The sequence below is a fragment of the Saccostrea cucullata genome, unplaced genomic scaffold (genome assembly GCF_032062105.1).
Source record: "Saccostrea cucullata isolate Sc308-1 unplaced genomic scaffold, CSIRO_AGI_Scuc_v1 ctg180, whole genome shotgun sequence".
Taxonomy (NCBI): Eukaryota; Metazoa; Mollusca; class Bivalvia; order Ostreida; family Ostreidae; genus Saccostrea; species Saccostrea cuccullata.
This window is the reverse complement of record NW_026936265.1, coordinates 52932-72249: the sequence shown is the minus strand read 5'-3', so window position 1 is coordinate 72249 and position 19318 is coordinate 52932. Positions and strand designations below refer to the sequence as shown.

The window sequence follows — 19318 nt, the reverse complement described above, 5'->3', positions numbered from 1 at the left end:
AACGTGAAGTACGAATTATATCACGTGCAATTAATTTGGTCACACGTTAATTATTATATGATGAATAACATGCAATGTATCCGAGTGAAGAATTTCTATTGTTCCTTTTTGTTTTACTAGATAGACCAAGATTTTAAAACAGAATTTCTTTAAAATCAATGATGAAGAAATGATAACATATTTATTTTTTTCTAATATCTCTCTGGAGAGTGTTTTCTTGACACATGTAATTAATTCTTAATGATTGATTTGTTTATGTTGGCAAACAAATAAGCTTCATGTCCTAGATAACATTCGCTAATTTTTCTATTACCAGGTTTTTTTTGTCGAATGAGATTCTTGCTTCATGTTTTTTAATTAGATAGATCAATGAACATGATTTGTTTCTTGTTATCATTTGCTAGAAAACAAGGAAAGAAAATCAAAATTTCATTCTCAAGTTATTTTATACAAACTGTGAAAGGAAATAGAAAAATATATATCTTATTTTGCACCCCCTGGAATGTATTTATTTTTTATGTTATTTAGTTTATTACGGTATTAGTTTAAGTAAGACTACAGGTAAATAATTAGAAGATATTTAGCCATAAACATCAAAAGTCTTATTGCTTATATCATCATTTCTGATGAAAAATTTGCAAATACTTACCCTTTTGAAGCATAATTAGTAAAACAAAACATGAATTGATTATTGCCTACATGTATTTATGTGACAATATTCTGGGATTCTTGATTGGGAAAATAAATATTTATAACCATTTCAATCTTTATCATAATATTTTCCTCTCTGGGTCGAAACTGGAATATATGTTATAAATGTATTCTAGTTTCATCCTGATTTAGTATTTGACCTATTTTAGCGATATATTTATCTTAATTCCAAAAGCTATAATTATGATTATAAGAAAGCATATTCTGTAATTGAATACTTTCACCAGGGGGATACTTAGATTTAATAGATTTGATGGAATAACAGATTTTCTTAATTTTTATGATATAATTATCACCTTTTCATTAATTCTCAATTGCCATTCGTTTCTCATACTAATCATATATAAGAATTATGTTTTACAAAATTGAGTAGGTTGTTTGTAAATGAAGTAAACATATACAATATATAAGGTGTTAACAAAGATAGTATTGGTTTAAACATGTCACTTAATATAGAAAGTAGATTAATAATCACTTATTGTGCTATTAAGGGTTATCTGATGATTCACTGCGTTAATTGAGATGTCTTTTTTTCTTCAAGTTTTTATGTATGTCTTAAGTAAACAATTTCATTTCACGTTAAGCATTCATTCATTCATCTTTTATTTCCTCTGTTACAGAGATTTTTGACATGACAATGACATATAAATTATAACTCAATCACAATGTGAGAAAAAAAGAAATACATATTGTAAGTAATAAAAAAAATAGAACAAAAATACACAAAACTGAAAAAAGTAGAAAATATTACACATATGATACACTATTTTATGTAAAGGATAGCCATCCAAGCAGGGAGTGGGGACGGTGGGGGGTTATCCATTTACAAATCTGAGATTGCACTGTCTATTGTAGAGTGCACAAGAGGAGACGGTGTGTACGTAATTCAGTTTTCTAAACTGGATTTCTTTTTCTGCTGACAATATTGTAAGCGTTGGTCTTCCAAGAAGAATGTTGAATAACTCATCTTCAGGAAGACCACATAGTTCAGCTTCAAGGTGAACGTCAAACGATTCCGAGAGAGAGTTCCACCATATGTTATGTTGTGTGGACAGGATATTGTCGCATGTGAAAAAACGTCTGTAATAGGGTAACTGCATAACATACATGTAAACGGATTTTGAGCGGGTTTTGATGCAATAAGTTTGCAGATGAATTTAAAGCTTCGAATTTCGTTGAAAGAATCTGCAATTTTCCACATGTTGAAAGGTTTCGATGTACAAAATACAGCATTAAATCTGAGAAAATCTGGGTCAAACTCAGTTCGATCGTTGCGTTGGAGAGTGTGGCTTTTGTGAACAGCTGAACGCACTACAGATTTCCATGATGATTTTGATGGGAACGATCCAGAAGAGAGCCAGGTATTCAAGTAATGTGAGAGTTCATACGTCTGAAGAAGGAACAATGCATCCGGAATGAATCCCATTTGGTCTCCAGTTCCAGTTAGTTGATAGAGGAAGGAGAAAAGGCGTGATGTAAAGATAGTTGAGATCTAGTCTACAAAGTCTGCCAAAGAAAAGAAGTTTCCTGGTATCAATTTCCGCAGTGATTGGTAGAAGACCCATGAGTTGTTCACAAATATCTGATCTGGTAAGTTTAGGAAGGTTCAAAACTTGTTTGCATATTCCGTGTTGGAGTGTGTTGAGGCGTCTTATATCTTGGTTCACCATGTGGTTCCACAGTTCACAACCATAAAGCACCTGAAGGACACTTTCAAGACGAGCAATGCAATGATTTGCAGATACATCTAACATTCCTTTAAGTATCCTCTTTATGAACCGTATTCATTTACCCCTGTGTGTTTTACTCCTTACCCAGTGATTTTGAATGATTTACAGTGTATTGGTCATCTTTATTCATAAAGGTATTTAAGGTTAGACATATTAAAGTTGGATATTTTAGTTCTTTACCTGAATAATGTGAAGTACGAATTATATCACGTGCAATTAATTTGGTCACACGTTAATTATTATATGATGAATAACATGCAATGTATCCGAGTGAAGAATTTCTATTGTTCCTTTTTGTTTTACTAGATAGACCAAGATTTTAAAACAGAATTTCTTTAAAATCAATGATGAAGAAATGATAACATATTTATTTTTTTCTAATATCTCTCTGGAGAGTGTTTTCTTGACACATGTAATTAATTCTTAATGATGTTTGTTTATGTTGGCAAACAAATAAGCTTCATGTCCTAGATAACATTCGCTAATTTTTCTATTACCAGGTTTTTTTTGTCGAATGAGATTCTTGCTTCATGTTTTTTAATTAGATAGATCAATGAACATGATTTGTTTCTTGTTATCATTTGCTAGAAAACAAGGAAAGAAAATCAAAATTTCATTCTCAAGTTATTTTATACAAACTGTGAAAGGAAATAGAAAAATATATATCTTATTTTGCACCCCCTGGAATGTATTTATTTTTTATGTTATTTAGTTTATTACGGTATTAGTTTAAGTAAGACTACAGGTAAATAATTAGAAGATATTTAGCCATAAACATCAAAAGTCTTATTGCTTATATCATCATTTCTGATGAAAAATTTGCAAATACTTACTCTTTTGAAGCATAATTAGTAAAACAAAACATGAATTGATTATTGCCTACATGTATTTATGTGACAATATTCTGGGATTCTTGATTGGGAAAATAAATATTTATAACCATTTCAATCTTTATCATAATATTTTCCTCTCTGGGTTACACTGGAATATATGTTATAAATGTATTCTAGTTTCATCCTGATTTAGTATTTGACCTATTTTAGCGATATATTAATCTTAATTCCAAAAGCTATAATTATGATTATAAGAAAGCATATTCTGTAATTGAATACTTTCACCAGGGGGATACTTAGATTTAATAGATTTGATGGAATAACAGATTTTCTTAATTTTTATGATATAATTATCACCTTTTCATTAATTCTCAATTGCCATTCGTTTCTCATACTAATCATATATAAGAATTATGTTTTACAAAATTGAGTAGGTTGTTTGTAAATGAAGTAAACATATACAATATATAAGGTGTTAACAAAGATAGTATTGGTTTAAACATGTCACTTAATATAGAAAGTAGATTAATAATCACTTATTGTGCTATTAAGGGTTATCTGATGATTCACTGCGTTAATTGAGATGTCTTTTTTTCTTCAAGTTTTTATGTATGTCTTAAGTAAACAATTTCATTTCACGTTAAGCAGAAGTTGGCTTTTGTATAAAGGACTGCTACATATTTACTGAACCTAATTTTTAATTGTTTCATCTAAAATTCATAACCAAAAGAAATCTAATTTCACACTAAAATGATGTTTTGAAACTTTTAATCCCAGAATATTTTTTCCCAAGAAATTCAGTAATTTAGCAGACCTTTATTTATTTGTCCACACTTTTTGTGTGTGCTTTTAAGCATGTTGAAGTGTTTGGAGTAGGTAATCAAATTCCATTTGCCTTACGTCGCGGGTTCGAATATAACTGTGGGACGTGGAGACCGGTCCTTCGGATGAGACCGTATAGTTCCGTGTCGCAGTAGGTGCTGGCACTAAAAAAGATCACTCCCTGCTCAATGGCCCTAAGTGGCGAGTGTAGAACAAAATTTTCAGCTCTTCTACGGCAAGTGGTTGCGTCTCCATATGAGTAAAAATTCTCTAGAGGGACGTTAAACAACGATTAATCAATCAATCAAACGATATTTCTTGACCAAACCTTTTGGTCCCGAGGACTGCTATGCGAAAACACCTTTGCATTGAGACCGATGACGTAATGTTTTTTCGTCCCTTATATTTGTGTTTTCTTGTCAAATAATTTAGATCTAATTATGACATTTTAGCACCCTTTGAGAATAGCAGAAGCGTATCGATAGAAGTGACATTTTGAGATTTCTTTCAGGAAACCAAACAAATATGCAAATATCATGGTAGGTAAATAAATAATGTAATTTATTTTTCAGAACTAATAAAAATTCTGTGTGTTTTTCTTTTGAACAATTAGTCAAATACAAATCACAACTGTTGTAAATTACTGTAAACCAACTTTTATTGGCGACGACTTTATTTCGCGATTTACCGGAAGTAAACTAGTTCGCGGAGATTAATTTTCGCGACCAAGCCTCTTTTGAACTGTTTTAACAGAAAAAAGGCTTTAAAGACGGCGAGAAATATTCGCGATGACGAGGCTCTCGTGAACCTCGCGAAAATTTCTCGCATGCGAATAAAAGTTGGTTTACAGTATTACAATTTTTTTAAAGTTACATGTATATATTATATACATGCATGTGTTTTAGCCTTAGCATTCTATGAATTTTAAAAAATGCAATTTTCTGCGAATTCCAGGATACCTTAAGTTTTTAAAAAATCTTTTGGCTAAATTTTATTCGGTGGTAAATTTTTAATTTTAAAAATATACAAATGGTGCTTTTATTCGCATTTACGTTACGTAATATGATTTTAATATATGATGGATTATAAGGGAAAAAAACATGCAAATATTCATTTCTTTGTGAATTCAGAGCACAGGGACTTGTTTCTGCAATTATTTTTTTTAATCCCGAGCATAATAATAACACAAAGTATCCAACTTCAAATTACATAGAGTACCCCATCCTCTCCCCGGAATCTCAATTATTTACACTTTCACAGAACATTCTCCGGCATGTTGTTTATTACTTCACGATAATTTATCTACACATATATAGCATGCTCGTCTTTATGTTCTCTTATCACTATAGACAGAATCAAAACTCTTCTATCCGACGGAAAAAATTCGTCTCACAACACGAAACAGGGAACACTATTTATGCCATTTTATATTTACTATATGACTGATTTATGTAAAAATTACTGGTAAAAAAAAAATGTCCATTCTGTGAGACGGCCGTTAATTTTTAGCTCACCTGAGCCGAGTGCTCAAGTGAGCTTTTCTGATCACATTTTGTCCAGCGTCCGTCTGTCAGTCTAGCTGTCCTCTTTGTAAACTTTTCACATTTTTGACTTCTTCTCAAGAACCACTGGGCCAATTTCAACCAAACTTGCCACAAAGCATCCTTGGATAAAGGGCTTTCAAGTTTGTTCAAATGAAGGGACACGCCCTCATTCAAGGGGAGATAATTAGGGAATTAGTGAAAATTTGGTGACATGTTTTAAAAATCTTTTTCGCAAGAACCACTATGCCAGGAAAAATGAAACTTATGGGGAAACATCCTCAGGTAGTGTAGATTCAAATTTGCTCAAATCATTACCCACGGGGGTAGGGCGGGGCCACAATGGCCGATCAAAGTTTTACATAGAAATATATTGGAAAATTCTTTTAAAATCTTCTTCTCAAGAATAACAAAGCCACAGTTGATTATATTTAAATGGAAGCATCCTCAGGTATTATAGATTAAAGTTTTTTTCAAATCATGACCCCCAGGGGTAAGGACGGGGCCACAATGGCCGATCAAAGTTTTACATAGAAATATATAGGAAAATTCTTTTAAAATCTTCTTCTCAAGAATAGCAAAGCCATAATTGATTATATTTATATGGAAGCATCCTCAGGTAGTGTAGATTCAAGTTTGTTCAAATCATGACCCCCGGCGGTAGGGCGGAGCCACAATGGCAGATCAAAGTTTTACATAGAAATATATAGGAAAATTATTTAAAAATCTTCTTCTCAAGAATAGCAAAGGCATAATTGATCATATTTATATGGAAGCATCCTCATGTATTGTAGATTCAAGTTTGTTCATATAATGACCCCCGGTGGTAAGGCGGGGCCACAATGGCTGATCAAAATTTTACATAGAAATATATAGGAAAATTCTTTAAAATCTTCTTCTCAAGAATAGCAAAGCCATAATTGATCATATTTATATGGAAGCATCCTCAGGTAGTGTAGATTCAAGTTTGTTCAAATCATGATCCCCGGGGGTAAGGCTGGGCCACAATGGCCGATCAAAGTTTTACACAGACATATATAGGAAAATTCTTTGCCGATCAAAGTTTAACGTAGACATATATAGGAAAATTCTTTAAAAATCATCTTCTCAAGAATAACAAAGCCATGATAGGTCATGGGAATACTTTTGGATTTAAACTTTTCAATAATAAACCAATTTCTACTTTTTCTAAGCCACAATGCTCAGGTGAGCGATGTGGCCTATGGGCCTCTTGTTTTTTTCTTCTCACAGAATGGACAGTTTGAGGCCTATGACCTGTTGAAAACATATTCTCCATCATATTCTCTCTCAGAACCGTTTCACATTCATTGTTTTAATTGCAAATTGTCTACTAATTGGTCACTCTCAAGTAAGGATTGCTTAAAATCAAAATAGACTTACATTCATTTTAATTGTTTTAACCAAGTAGACAATTATAGGTAAGAGCTATTTTTAAGTAACTGAATAAAGAATATTTAACGTATCCCAAAGCACTGAACATCCCAAAGCATGAAATTGGAAGACCATTTCCTCTTGATTGTGGTAATTGAAAGCATGTCAGTGTCTTCTTCCGAGGGAGAAAGCATACCCGGTATTTCTGGCAGAAATGTAAGTTTACTTTTTATTAGCGCTACTGGTCCGAAGAGCTTATGCGATAGTAAGGTATCCGTCGTCCGTCTGTCTGTCTAGCTGTCCGTCTGTCTGTAAACAATTTTTCAAAATGCTACTCCTCCTATTTTGGTCCGATTTCAATATAATTTGGCTCACAAGAAGACTACACTAAGATACATGATTTAATGCATCAGTTTTTGATTTCGATGAACTATGTTGCCATGGTTGCTAAAAATAGAAATTTCTGTGAAATTCCTTTAAAACGCTACTCCTCCTACAGTTTTGGTCTGATTTCAATATAACCTGGCACACAAGTAGACCACATTAACATAATTTAGTGCATCGGTTTTTGATTTCGTTGTACGGTGTTGCCATGGTTACTAAAGATAGAATTTTTTGTGTAATTCCTTTAAAATGCTACTTCTCCTACAGTTTTGGTCTTATTTCAATTGAATTTGGCACACAAGTTGCTTCAAAAAGAGACGTAATCAAGGATCATTATTATATTTATTGCTGTTGTAAAGTCCAAATGGCTATTTTTCTTTTCCTTTGTTATAAGTACAAACCAGTAGAGCTACAGTCTCGACAGAGACTTCTGGTGTTCTCAACCGACAGAGAGAATGTTAGACGGTATTCAACACCTAACATTCTTACATTCCTTTAATAGAAGAAACAATGGATGGAAGAAACAACTGCTATAGTCAGAAAGAACCAAAGATTGATTCTCTGTAAGGAAGAAGGCATTAAAAGGAAGTGACATATCAACGTGTATAGTTTGTGCAAATTACAGTTTATGGGATTTAACCAATCAAGGTTAAAGCCATTTATCAAAGTGAAATACATGTACCTTATTTTTTATTTTGATCGGGTTCGGCTGACAGTGTATGTTAGCCAACCCGTATAGAATTATTCCTCTCTTTCCCGGGGTTATTAGTGTTACCTTAATAGAACATTTGACGTCACACCACGTTGTGTCATCAGTCGACGCTGAAAACTTTGAAAGGTAAGGGTGTGGTTTTGAATCAGCAAATCATTTTCATTGTTTTAGCTGGTCTATCTTATAAAAAAATATTTATCTTAGTTTTATAAGTTTTGGAAAAGGTTCTTAGCACATTTTTACGCTTCGATGCATAGATATTTGTTATAGTTTCAACGGATTGGTTCAAACAAAAAAAAAAAAAACAAAAAATCTAGGCAAACCATGCCGCCATGCGGCCATGCGGAGCAGCACGTGTTTATGTATATAATTTCTTAATAGCCTAATAATAACAGTCTTGATTCTAAACAGAATTATAATTACGGATGACTTGAGCTTTTGCTGTTTTGTAAAGGATATTTTCTATATTTTTAATGCGAGACGACTACAGATAGACAGAATGCCGAAGCGCAAAGCAGACAGCAATAGTCAGCTCACGCCAAGGAAAGGACAAAGGAGAGGACGGGGTCCTTGATCGGCGAATGCTGTTGCTGCAGCATCGGCTGTCCCCTCATTGCTGTTGGATCCTTCAGCACATGACCATTCTCAGCTACCAGTTAGCAGCCTTCCAGCATCTCCGCAACCAGCGGTGTTGACAGCAGACCAAATGAGACAGGTCATTGAAAGCGTAGCAGCTTTGTTAAAGGAATCACAGGGGGGTGTAGTAGAACCAGCATCCTCTCCTATTTTGGATGAAACCTCAGGTGATACAATTATTTCTAGTGCATGTAGGGCAGCTGTACCCAGCTATGACAATGAGTTAGGACATAACGTCCCAAATAATGTAAAAATAAAGATTGTCAATGGGGAGTACATAAATTAAGGTATACTGCTTAATAAAGTCCCAGAAATTGACCCCAATGATGACACCAAATATTTTTCGCTAAAAGACGGGAAACTTGCAGTCACGACTAAGCCTAAAGCAAAACCAATTACGGACATGCAAGTATGGACTGACGCTTTCCTTATCTTTTCTACGATTTATGCATCTGCTCATCCCCAAGCAGCAGTATCTTTGTTAAAATATATGCACACAATACGGTTAGGCGCCAGTCGTATTATGGGGTTAGGCTGGCGGGACTATGACATCCAGTTTCGACTTAAAAAAGAGCGTAATCCTGTATTATCATTTGCAGTAGTTGACCAAGAGTTGTGGTTGCTCTATATGTACAACAGACCTATGGCGGTGCAGACTGTGCAGGGATCAGAACCCAATCCCCCTACTCTCAAGTGTTATGATTTTAATTATAAAGGTGCATGTCCAAGACAACAATGTCAATACAGTCACACTTGTATCCTTTGCTCACAGCCACATCCTCACACTAAGCACAAAAATATAACTCGCTCTCCTTCAAATCTTATGTTGGCAAACACGCAGTCAGCAAGGTGCTCCTTGCCCTCAGAAACTCAAGCAGCCCCAAATACCTATAACAGACCCGCATCGAGTTCAACCCAGTCTTTTAGACCAATAGTATAGCTCACCCCCCCTTTAAAATTGCGAGCCTTGCAAAATGCTAAACAAATTATCCTCTCGACACATTTTGCACCTGAATTACTTGGAAGGTTTTCATTTTGCTTTTAAGCTCTGTTACAACTTAAAAGGGCCCTAGACAGTAGACAAGCAATCGATTATGAGAATTCTGAGTCTTTAAGGTATTTTATTGACGAAGCCATTCAGCTAGTTACATGTAATAAAGAAATAACCCTGGGAAGAGTGGCTGCCCCTTTTTGAAACCCCCCCCCCCCCGCTTAACCTAAAATTTGTCCAAAGATCAGGGCAGTGTCGCGAATTTCTTAATAAAGGCCGGGGGAGATTTATTCGGTACCCTGAGATCCGCCCCGATTGTCCGAAGTGGTTTTTAGGTGACAAGGTACAGTAACACCTTTTAGAATTAGGTAACAACTTTATATAGGTTACAGCAAGGGTTTCAGGCTTTCCTTTCATACCCGGAATTAAAGGTTTCACCTGCACAGGGAGAGTTTGGGCCATGGGTGCGCTATGACTAGTTATGGGGTCATAGTAGTCAGGCGGCATAGGCAACCTATTGTGCATTTTGTGATAAAAGCACCAAGTTTTGTACAAATATAGACATTTATTGTCTGAACAAATCTGGATATTGGGCCATCGCGGAATCATGTCATGGCGGACATGACGGCCATTTTACAAAATGGCCGCCATAATTTTTCGTTATATTTGAAATTTACTTAAATCTCTCTCAATATAAGTGATTAATCATGGTATACAGAAAACAAAAACACTCTCTTTGTCTTCAAAAAGAAAAAGTAAAAGTTTTAAATGAAATAAAATGGTTATAACATTTCTTTAAAACAAACAAAACCACTTTTTCCTCATTATTTAACATTAAAAGAACATATACTATCTGATTTTGATGTGCATACTCCCTATGATTTAAATATGTTTATTTGTGAGCATTATGTCCCTTTGAGAATTTTTCATTCGTATTATGATGTCATCAGGTGCTGCTGGGCGTGAGGTGTGAGGGGTGTGTGTGCAAAATTATACCTATACTTTGTACAATCTATTTATAAGTGTTGGATCTTTTTTCACAACAGCGCCTTCTTAGACACAAAACTTATATCTATTTTGTCTCATCGTCCACTGGATTGGGAACTTACTTCGTTATTAATTCCTTAATTCACAACTTTTGACTTTAAAACACTCGATCTAACCACGTGACTTACCCTATGGTTAATATTAAATGCATGTACTACTAAGTAATGAAACAGTTAAAAAGACAACATGTTTATATATGTAAGACATATATTAGGTCCTGGTGACAACAATAAAAGCTTTGACAAAGATGTCGTTTGTCCTGACTTTCAGTAATAAGCTCCTTCACATCCACATATGCTATTGCACTTGAGATCTGAAAGCTTGCAACTACACTTTTCAATTACATCCTTTATTTTTAAGTCACAGTTGCATCTTATTAGTTCATAACAGACTTTTGAGGCTTCAAGCAGTGTTGTCCATTGGGGCTCATACAGACCATCTGTCATAATCCAACCCCACCTGATAGGAGAGGGTAATAATGGATTTAGTTGCAGTACCTGTCCTCATACATGTCCTCCCTGGTAAGTTGCTCGTTTTACGTGCTCTAGGGCAGCCTTTATTGGCGGAATTTGTTTCACATCTGGTTTACTTGCGAAGATCTTTTGCCGAGCTTGGTTTATGTCAAAGCATGTACTGGTCCTGTCATAGAGAAGGATGACAAATCTTCAATGGTTTGCATAACAGCGCTTGGTATATAAGTTTGTGGACAAACTAATTTAACAAGTGCGTCAGTGAGCCAAGGTAGGGCCTTCCAAGTTTTCCGTGCAGTTTTTTGCCACGCCCACCAAAGCCGGAAACAGTGTCTCATCCAGTCAGCGTATGAAACATTGGAAGTGTCAAAGCTTTTCTGTGTCCAAGGCCACGTCCAATTACTAGTATATGGACTGCCACGCGACGGAAATTTTTTCCAGTTCCAAGGGCTATCCAAAGTTCCGTCTCTGGGTTCAAAGTTTCCACCACGGACACACCAGGACCACAACATTGGTGTCAACAGTGGGGATCAGTATTCTGTTATGGCCTTGGCGAGATGCATGTGCTGTGTGTAACAGCATTCGGCTATCTGCTTCCTCGTGATTACATGGAGAAATCGAAAGGATATCTTGCATTTGGAGCTATGAAAGAACATTTTTACTATCGGTGATAACTATTTGGTTTACACCTTCATCAAAAGTCGTAATCAGAGGAATCTGTAAAGTACTGTCTTGTTTCTATCTACTCGAGGAAACCTTGCCAATCTCTAGGTACTGTTGACTCGGCAGTCACACGTATTCGTTTTCTCTTGCCTCATTTTGCTCAAGCGGTACCTTTTAATGAATTGTCTTTATATTTGTCCCATACCAGTCCTCAAGACCATAAACTGAGAACAATCTTAAGTCGAAAATTTGATTTTTGATATCTTCAGCTCTATTAAAAGTATTTTATTGAATCTAAATTTGCAATTTTCTGACATTAAAATTTAAATACTGAGTATTTCCTGAAATTTTGTTTCATTATCAAAATTATTTCAAAAGTTATACTGGTTTGAAATTTTGACTTAAGCCTGTTCTCAGTTTATGGTTTTGGGGCCAGGTCTATACGCGAAGCTCTTAGAAACTGAGGAAATACTGTATATGGAATGAAGTTCTGATGAGCATAATTTTCTGAGGTCTTAGCAGTACCTGACCTAAGCATTTGAACAACAACTGAACCATTCAGAATTACACAGCTTGTCAATTGAAGGCTCAGACCGCTCCTCGTCAAATTCCTCTAAGCACTGAAGAAGGTCACTCTTGGTTCCAAGATGGATGTTACATGCATCAGAAAGTGAAGGCGGGCATAGTGGATTCTCATGTCGAAAGAATTCTCTAAGGTTACCTTGTCTGTTTTGAAAAAAAGAGAGTCACATCACATTTGAGCTAAGTTACATCCTCTTTCTTTTCACTGAATTTTGAACTGCTTGTAATTTTGGATAAGTTTACTCTACTACGATGAATGATATCGATGATTAGCCTTCACCTGTTAATGAGACATTCTTTGCAAAACTGTGTAAATTTATCAATTCCAACTCTCATTACACATATCACAGCTCTTACTGCAGATTGGTCTGAAAGTTCCTTTGTATGTAGAACTAGAAGATCTTTACATAATTCATAGAAAGGATTGCCAAGGTCATTGATCAGACAAACAAGAGAGTGAACATCTTTAGCAAACGAAGCCTGTATACTAGGTGTTTGATCATGATGACGGGTATCTTTTGACCCTCTCTTGTCAGATTGTTCATCTTGAAGCTCCTGTATCAATCTTGCAATCTCTGGCCCAGATATCATCCATTGAAGAAGGATTGGATGGTTATTAGTAAGTCCTATTGCTCCTCCGTCGTCCTTGATATACGCATTGTTTTGTTCATGTGCCTGGTCGATGGGAATAGCAGAGAAAACCCGTTTGGTGTTTTGCACTGTGGAATTTCCATCATTAAATTCCTGATTTATTTCAGGGTGTTTTGTACGGAGTTCCGCCATGTCCCTGAGATGAACAGGAATCCATCTTGCATAATTTGTGTGATCTAAGGCATTGAACAACGTTGCAAGCTCTGTAAGAACTTCCAGATAAATCGGAAGTCAAAGAGATTGGCAAAAGTCAATACATACAATTCAAGTTCCATAACAATTATATACCAGTAACTAGTAACTAGAGTTTTTTAAGCGTTAAATGTTTAACACAATTAATTTTGCGATGATAGTGTTTTATGTTTCTTTTCATTCAATTTGCATGGCCGTCCTCTGACTGAAGTAGAGGTACTGTGAGCAATGAGCTCACTAAATGATACCCCCGCCTCTCAAATGATTATAATGGAAAAGTTTATGTTATGCTGTGGCGGGGAAACCCAAAATATGTGTCGGATCAAAAAGTAAATAAGAGGTGCACAATGGCAATATGTAATAAAGATTCTGTGAAAGTTTCATTAAATTTCAATTAGTGGTAAAAGAGGAGTTGCAGATTAGAGATGGGTATCCCAAAGCGTAACAGACGGGCGTACAGACGAACGGACGGACAAACCAATATACCCTTTCACTTTTCAAGCGGGGGTATGATAAGTATTGCTTATGATAGTTAAATTTTACTATATTTAGTAACAATAGTTACAATTTGAACTATACTATAAGTTACTATAAATAGTAACAACAGTTACAAGTGAACTCTGCAAGTTAAACAATAAGGTAGTCAATTTTAAGGGTTGGTATTTTGTCTCTATCACGGCAAAAATTAGTTAAAGATATGTCGTAAATGTCTGTTTTAAAGCATATGCTTTAATTTTAATCATAGATTTTTAATTTTGTCAATTTAGAAAAAATATTACTATAAATAGCATCAGCTGGCACATACTTAACCCCGATGAGATGAAGTAACATTTTTTTTAAATCATAGAGCATGTGCAAATGTAGGAACATTTATAAATATTGCAAAGTTGTTTTTATTTTAAACACGCAAAAAAAAAATGTTCTTGTAAACGCTTGCGTTTGTCAGCCATTTTGAAAATCGGCCACCAAGGTCATACAAGGTACCGAATGAAGTGGCCCAATATCCAGATATGTTTGTATAGAACTACTCTACTTGCATACAAAATTCTATGCTTTTATCACAAATTGCACAATTGTCTCAAAAAAATTAGGTATGCCGCCTGACTATAGTGCTAGTCATTTACTTGAATGTAATTTGGCGCCATTTTTGTGAATTTGCATTTGCTTGTGACTAGTCCTTTGATTGGCGATATATTTTCGCTTACGCAGTATTTGGGCAGTGATATTGCCGCATTGCATTGCTGACAACAATTTTGCTTATTTGGGCAATACTTTGCCCCCAAGTTATTTGCATATTAATGGTATTTTAGGACCAGTAATGAATTTATTTTAGACATATCGCAGTTCAAAGTAAGTTTTTCTTGGGGAGGGGGTGGTTTACTTAAGTTCTGTCACGCTTTCCCTACTGGTGGCGCAGACCATGTCTGACATGGTCTCGTGGCGGCTATTAGGCTCACCAGTAGGCTTTCGGAACTTATTGTCATTTAATTGAATATTTTGTGTGCATTTTGGACTAGTCACGAAAGGTGAACATCTGTTCCCAGGGTTCCCTTTGCATTTTTAGGGATGCCATTACAAGGCATAATATTGATGCCTCGGCTCCCTCATTTAAGCGGCCGTGGCCCATTCAGCCAAATAAAACAGTTTCTAAATTTTCCTTTGCTTGTTTGTCATTGAATGCTACGAGGTAATGTGTGCATTGGGCAATCCCTGTTATTTTCAAGTGTTTTTCATCTTTGATAAATAGAATTCTGAGATATTTACATAATATATTTAAAGTGTTGACATTCGTTGTTATTTGTAATATACATTTTTCTATTTATTGAAAAAAAACAAATTTTCAGTTTTAGTTTCTATGATTAGGAATAAATTTTTTCGTTATATTGTGAAGCATATGATTCATTGCTTAAATATATTCATGTTATCTTTGTTGTGTACTCTGAATTCAAAAACTTACCTGTAGCATTTCAATTCGTCATTAAATACTGCCCATTATTTTTTAAAATGGACAGATTTCTAAACTTATTGGTTTAACATCACTTTACACAAATATGCAATTGGAGAAGCTAATGGCTGCTGTTGATAGGGGTTACAGAGAAATTCTAAGTCTAAGCCCGACCTACAGCACATCTAGATTATTTACTCAGATTTATTCCAAAAAGTAATACGTATATTTGAATTCCATGCAAATAAATATGACCAAAAATATCGGGAACACTTACTGAATTTTTTCATTTAAAAAAAAAATTTAAAATCTGAAATCAACAAATTTAAGTAGAAAGCAAATCTGGCGCTGATGTTAGGGGTTTTCTACAGTTCAAGTGAGTATTCATTATTTATGTGAAGATTCTTCGCCGCTTTATTTTATTTTCTGATATCAAGAAATATATTTTGTGTTATCAAGAAATCAATTTAATTTGAATTTCTGATATCAAAAATTCATTTTCTGATATCAGAAAATGATTTTTTGATATCGGAAAATGATTTCTTGATATCAGAAATTCAAATTTTTGATATCAGGAATTCGATATAAAAAATTACGTTTTTTGATATCATAAATCCGGAAGATTTGTTGATATTAGAATTTTTTTTTTATATCAGAAATTCGAATTCTTGATATCAAAAAATGATTTTCTGATATCAGAAATTCGAATTTTTAATATAAAAAAATCTTGTTTATTTTATAATATCAAAAAATATATTTTCTGATATCAGAATTTTTTGATATCAAAAAGTCGAATTTCTGATATCACAAAATGATTTTTTGATATCAAGAAATACCTTAAAATATTGAAACGACGCCCCATACTTTTTAATCCTCTTCTAGATTAATGCAATCTTTCAAGGTTTAAAAGTGTTACATACTCTATACTCATTTTTTTTTCTTATCACAAACGTCAATATTTTTGACGATACATTAAATGATTTACGGCTGGTTCTTATGCAGATACTTTGCAACAACACGTGTCGGTACACGCATTCTTCAGCACAATCGATTATGTATTTTTTAAAATATTTCTGTCAGAAATACCAAATGTTCTTCTAACAAGATTAGGTGTCAACTATATGATATTCATTAGCAATGAAAGTAATTATAAAAGCATTATATGAAATTCTGAAACTCGTAATTAAGTTTCTCTTACTCTTTGTGAAAGGAATACTTCGGAGACTAACATAGTACACATAGCAATAATGGACAGTCTTTTTTTAGTATACCAAAAGGCAACAACACAATGTCTTTAGGTATGAATTTAAAATGAGGCACTTTCACAATTTAAAATTTTGTTTTGGTACAAAATAACTCATATGCTTATTTTTAAAAAAAATTTATTGCGACAAAAATTTTAAAATGATTTTACAGAAAAACGTCTTCTGCGTAAAGATATGCGCTGCCAAGGTTTTGCATTCTGTTTTTTGACTTCCCTACAAACTTCGTTTTCATCTGGCCTTGGTTCAATTACAATATTAAGTTCTTTACATACAGCGCTATATACATCTGAAACGTTTACATCACATTTGGCTGATGTTGTAAGATAGGTACAGCCCCAGTCAATAGAAACAATAGCATCAATAACTTTGTTATCGATAGTGTCTTCTTGTATCAAGTCCGATTTGTTACCAACAACAATAATAGGAACTTGTTCTCGCTTCTCTTCAAGAATCAGTTGTCGTAAAGCTTCGATCTCTCTGAAAGTCTGCATGGCATTATCAAGGTCAAATACCAGTGCAAAAGCATGGCTGGTCTTTACCGCTTCTTTGAGGAGGTCCAGGTACTCGAAGTCGCCTGCCGTGTCCAGAATCTCCAATTTGGTGTATTTGTTCTTAGATGTGTGAATGTCATACCTGAACATTCTCTCTGTGTTTGGGTCATCCTTTTCTCTGAAGCCTCTTTTCAGTATCTGCTTTATCAGGCATGTTTTACCGACCTTCCGGGCCCCAAGGACTGCTATACGGGAACACTTCTCCATTGTGGCTGGCATTTTCTATTGATCTTGTCAAAGACAACCTTTTTTATTTCACTTCAGCATGAAACTGGATTCAAAGAAATGTTCTTTGTCTTTTATGCTGCCTTCCCACCTGTTTCTGCTTTCTTATTGGTTGAACTGTGCAGGAATCATTATCATCTGTCAGCACCTCCTCCTATACCACTAGATAAAATTTAATAATACTTTCGCATATTCTTTCTTATACAATGCCATGGTACACCTTTTATTTTACTTTTTCATTTGACAATTATATCATGGTAAAAATATTTGTGAAATAATCATTGATTAAGGAATTCAAAGGCTCTGAACACGTATTTGTGATCAAGATCACAATGAGCCATCGTGCAGGCTCCTACATGGTAAATTTTCAGATGGAACAACCCCGAGCTGTAATATCAACATACCATAAATAGTATACCATTTCATGAATATATAAAATTCAATGTAATGAGTATTGAATTACAACAAATGCACTATAGATATCACATAAACTGTCGAATTTTATTCACAAAATTTTATGGACAATGAAAGGAACACGACAAAATGAGTTCACTTTGAAAAATGCTAATTGTTTTTAACAAATGTCCTCTTAATGACATCCAATCTGGGAATGTTCATGTCCTGACATTGCACAAAATTCCATAACTTAAGACATCAATGCGTTCTTCTTTAGTTATAATCTAGATTTTCATTGGATATATACCTTTTTAGATAAATTAAAGATTTAGATCTAGGTTTAGTAATAATATCTTAAGACTGGATTTGATAATTACAGTTTTGAAATGAGGGTACCCAGCTTAATTGATAAATCAATTTAAGCAATTTCTAGACGTAATTATGTGACTACATTACTCCAACTATGTGAAAATTTTTAACTGAAATTATTTGTGCTAAAATTGTATTTACTCAAATATTCAATAAGACAGATTTCAAAAAAATTGGTCAAGACCTGCGTTTCTGACAATAATTTAAAATGGTATCATATATTATGGGACACCCTGTACCATCTGAGTACGTTATTTGACCTCTTATTCCCTTTGCTCAACCTAGAAAGTTCATGGCACAGATTTTCTTTTTAACCAATACTTAAAAAACACAGTTTTGAAATTTATACATTTCAATTCAGAAAGTCTCACTTAATCCCGTGTGAACTACAAGTATTGGTTTATTATCAAGTAAACAGGTAAGAAAGTTCATGGCACATATTTTCTTTTTAACCAACATTTTAAAAAAAAAAACATGGTTACAAATTATCACATTTCCTTTTAGAAAGTCTTACTGAATTCTGTGAACTACTTGTATTGGTCTTTTATACAAAAAATGATCATCAAGAAACATTTTAAAAGTGATAATAGCGTCGGAAAAATGAGCGTTTCTTATTCTGGTCAGTGATAGTTTTAGGCTCAAAAGAATGTCATGTTTAGAGAAGTTAAGGAGGCAATGAAGATTGTTTAAATTTTTTAACGGACAAAATATCCCTGTAATTAAACGAGAGGTACTGTAAGCAATGACCACAGAAACTGAAACACCACCGTTCCTGTGATTCCCACATGATCATAATGGCATAGTCCGTACTTTTCTCTGCGAGACACGAAATCAGTGTCAGATAAAAACGTAAAAGAAAAGGTGCACAATGGCAATATGTAATAAAGAATCTGGGAAAGTATTTGTAAATTTTATTCAGTGATATATAGGAGGAGTTGCGAATAAGACATGGGCACCATTCAATATTAACGAAAAGTGACAGTATCCAAGTTTTGCTGTGGGAAACCCGACATTGTGTCCGATGAAAAAGTTTAAAAGGAAGTGCACAACTGCACTATGTAACAAAGATTCTGTATAAGTCATATTAATTTTCATTATCAGTAAAGGAGAAGTCGCGGAAAAGAGATCGGTATCCTAAAGCGTAATAGACGCATGGACGTTACCATCACTATATATAGGACGTTACCATCACTATATATAGGACGTTACC

The 19318-nt window shown here is 34.3% G+C and overlaps 1 protein-coding gene and 1 pseudogene across 1 annotated transcript; one reads left to right on the top strand and one right to left on the bottom strand.

Annotated features, from left to right (window-relative positions):
* The first annotated feature begins 8831 nt into the window (after positions 1-8831).
* LOC134245154 (uncharacterized) lies at positions 8832-9701 on the top strand (annotated as a pseudogene).
* A 7000-nt stretch (positions 9702-16701) lies between these two features.
* LOC134245152 (ras-related protein Rap-2a-like) lies at positions 16702-17337 on the bottom strand. Its single transcript, XM_062727411.1, has one exon. The coding sequence runs from the start codon at positions 17335-17337 to the stop codon at positions 16702-16704; it is 636 nt and encodes a 211-aa protein (XP_062583395.1).
* Positions 17338-19318: the final 1981 nt, after the last annotated feature.

What these genes read in the sequence shown, in the direction of transcription:
- LOC134245152 (XM_062727411.1), bottom strand. Translation starts at nt 17,337, where the DNA reads ATGCCAGCCACAATGGAGAAGTGTTCCCGTATAGCAGTCCTTGGGGCC.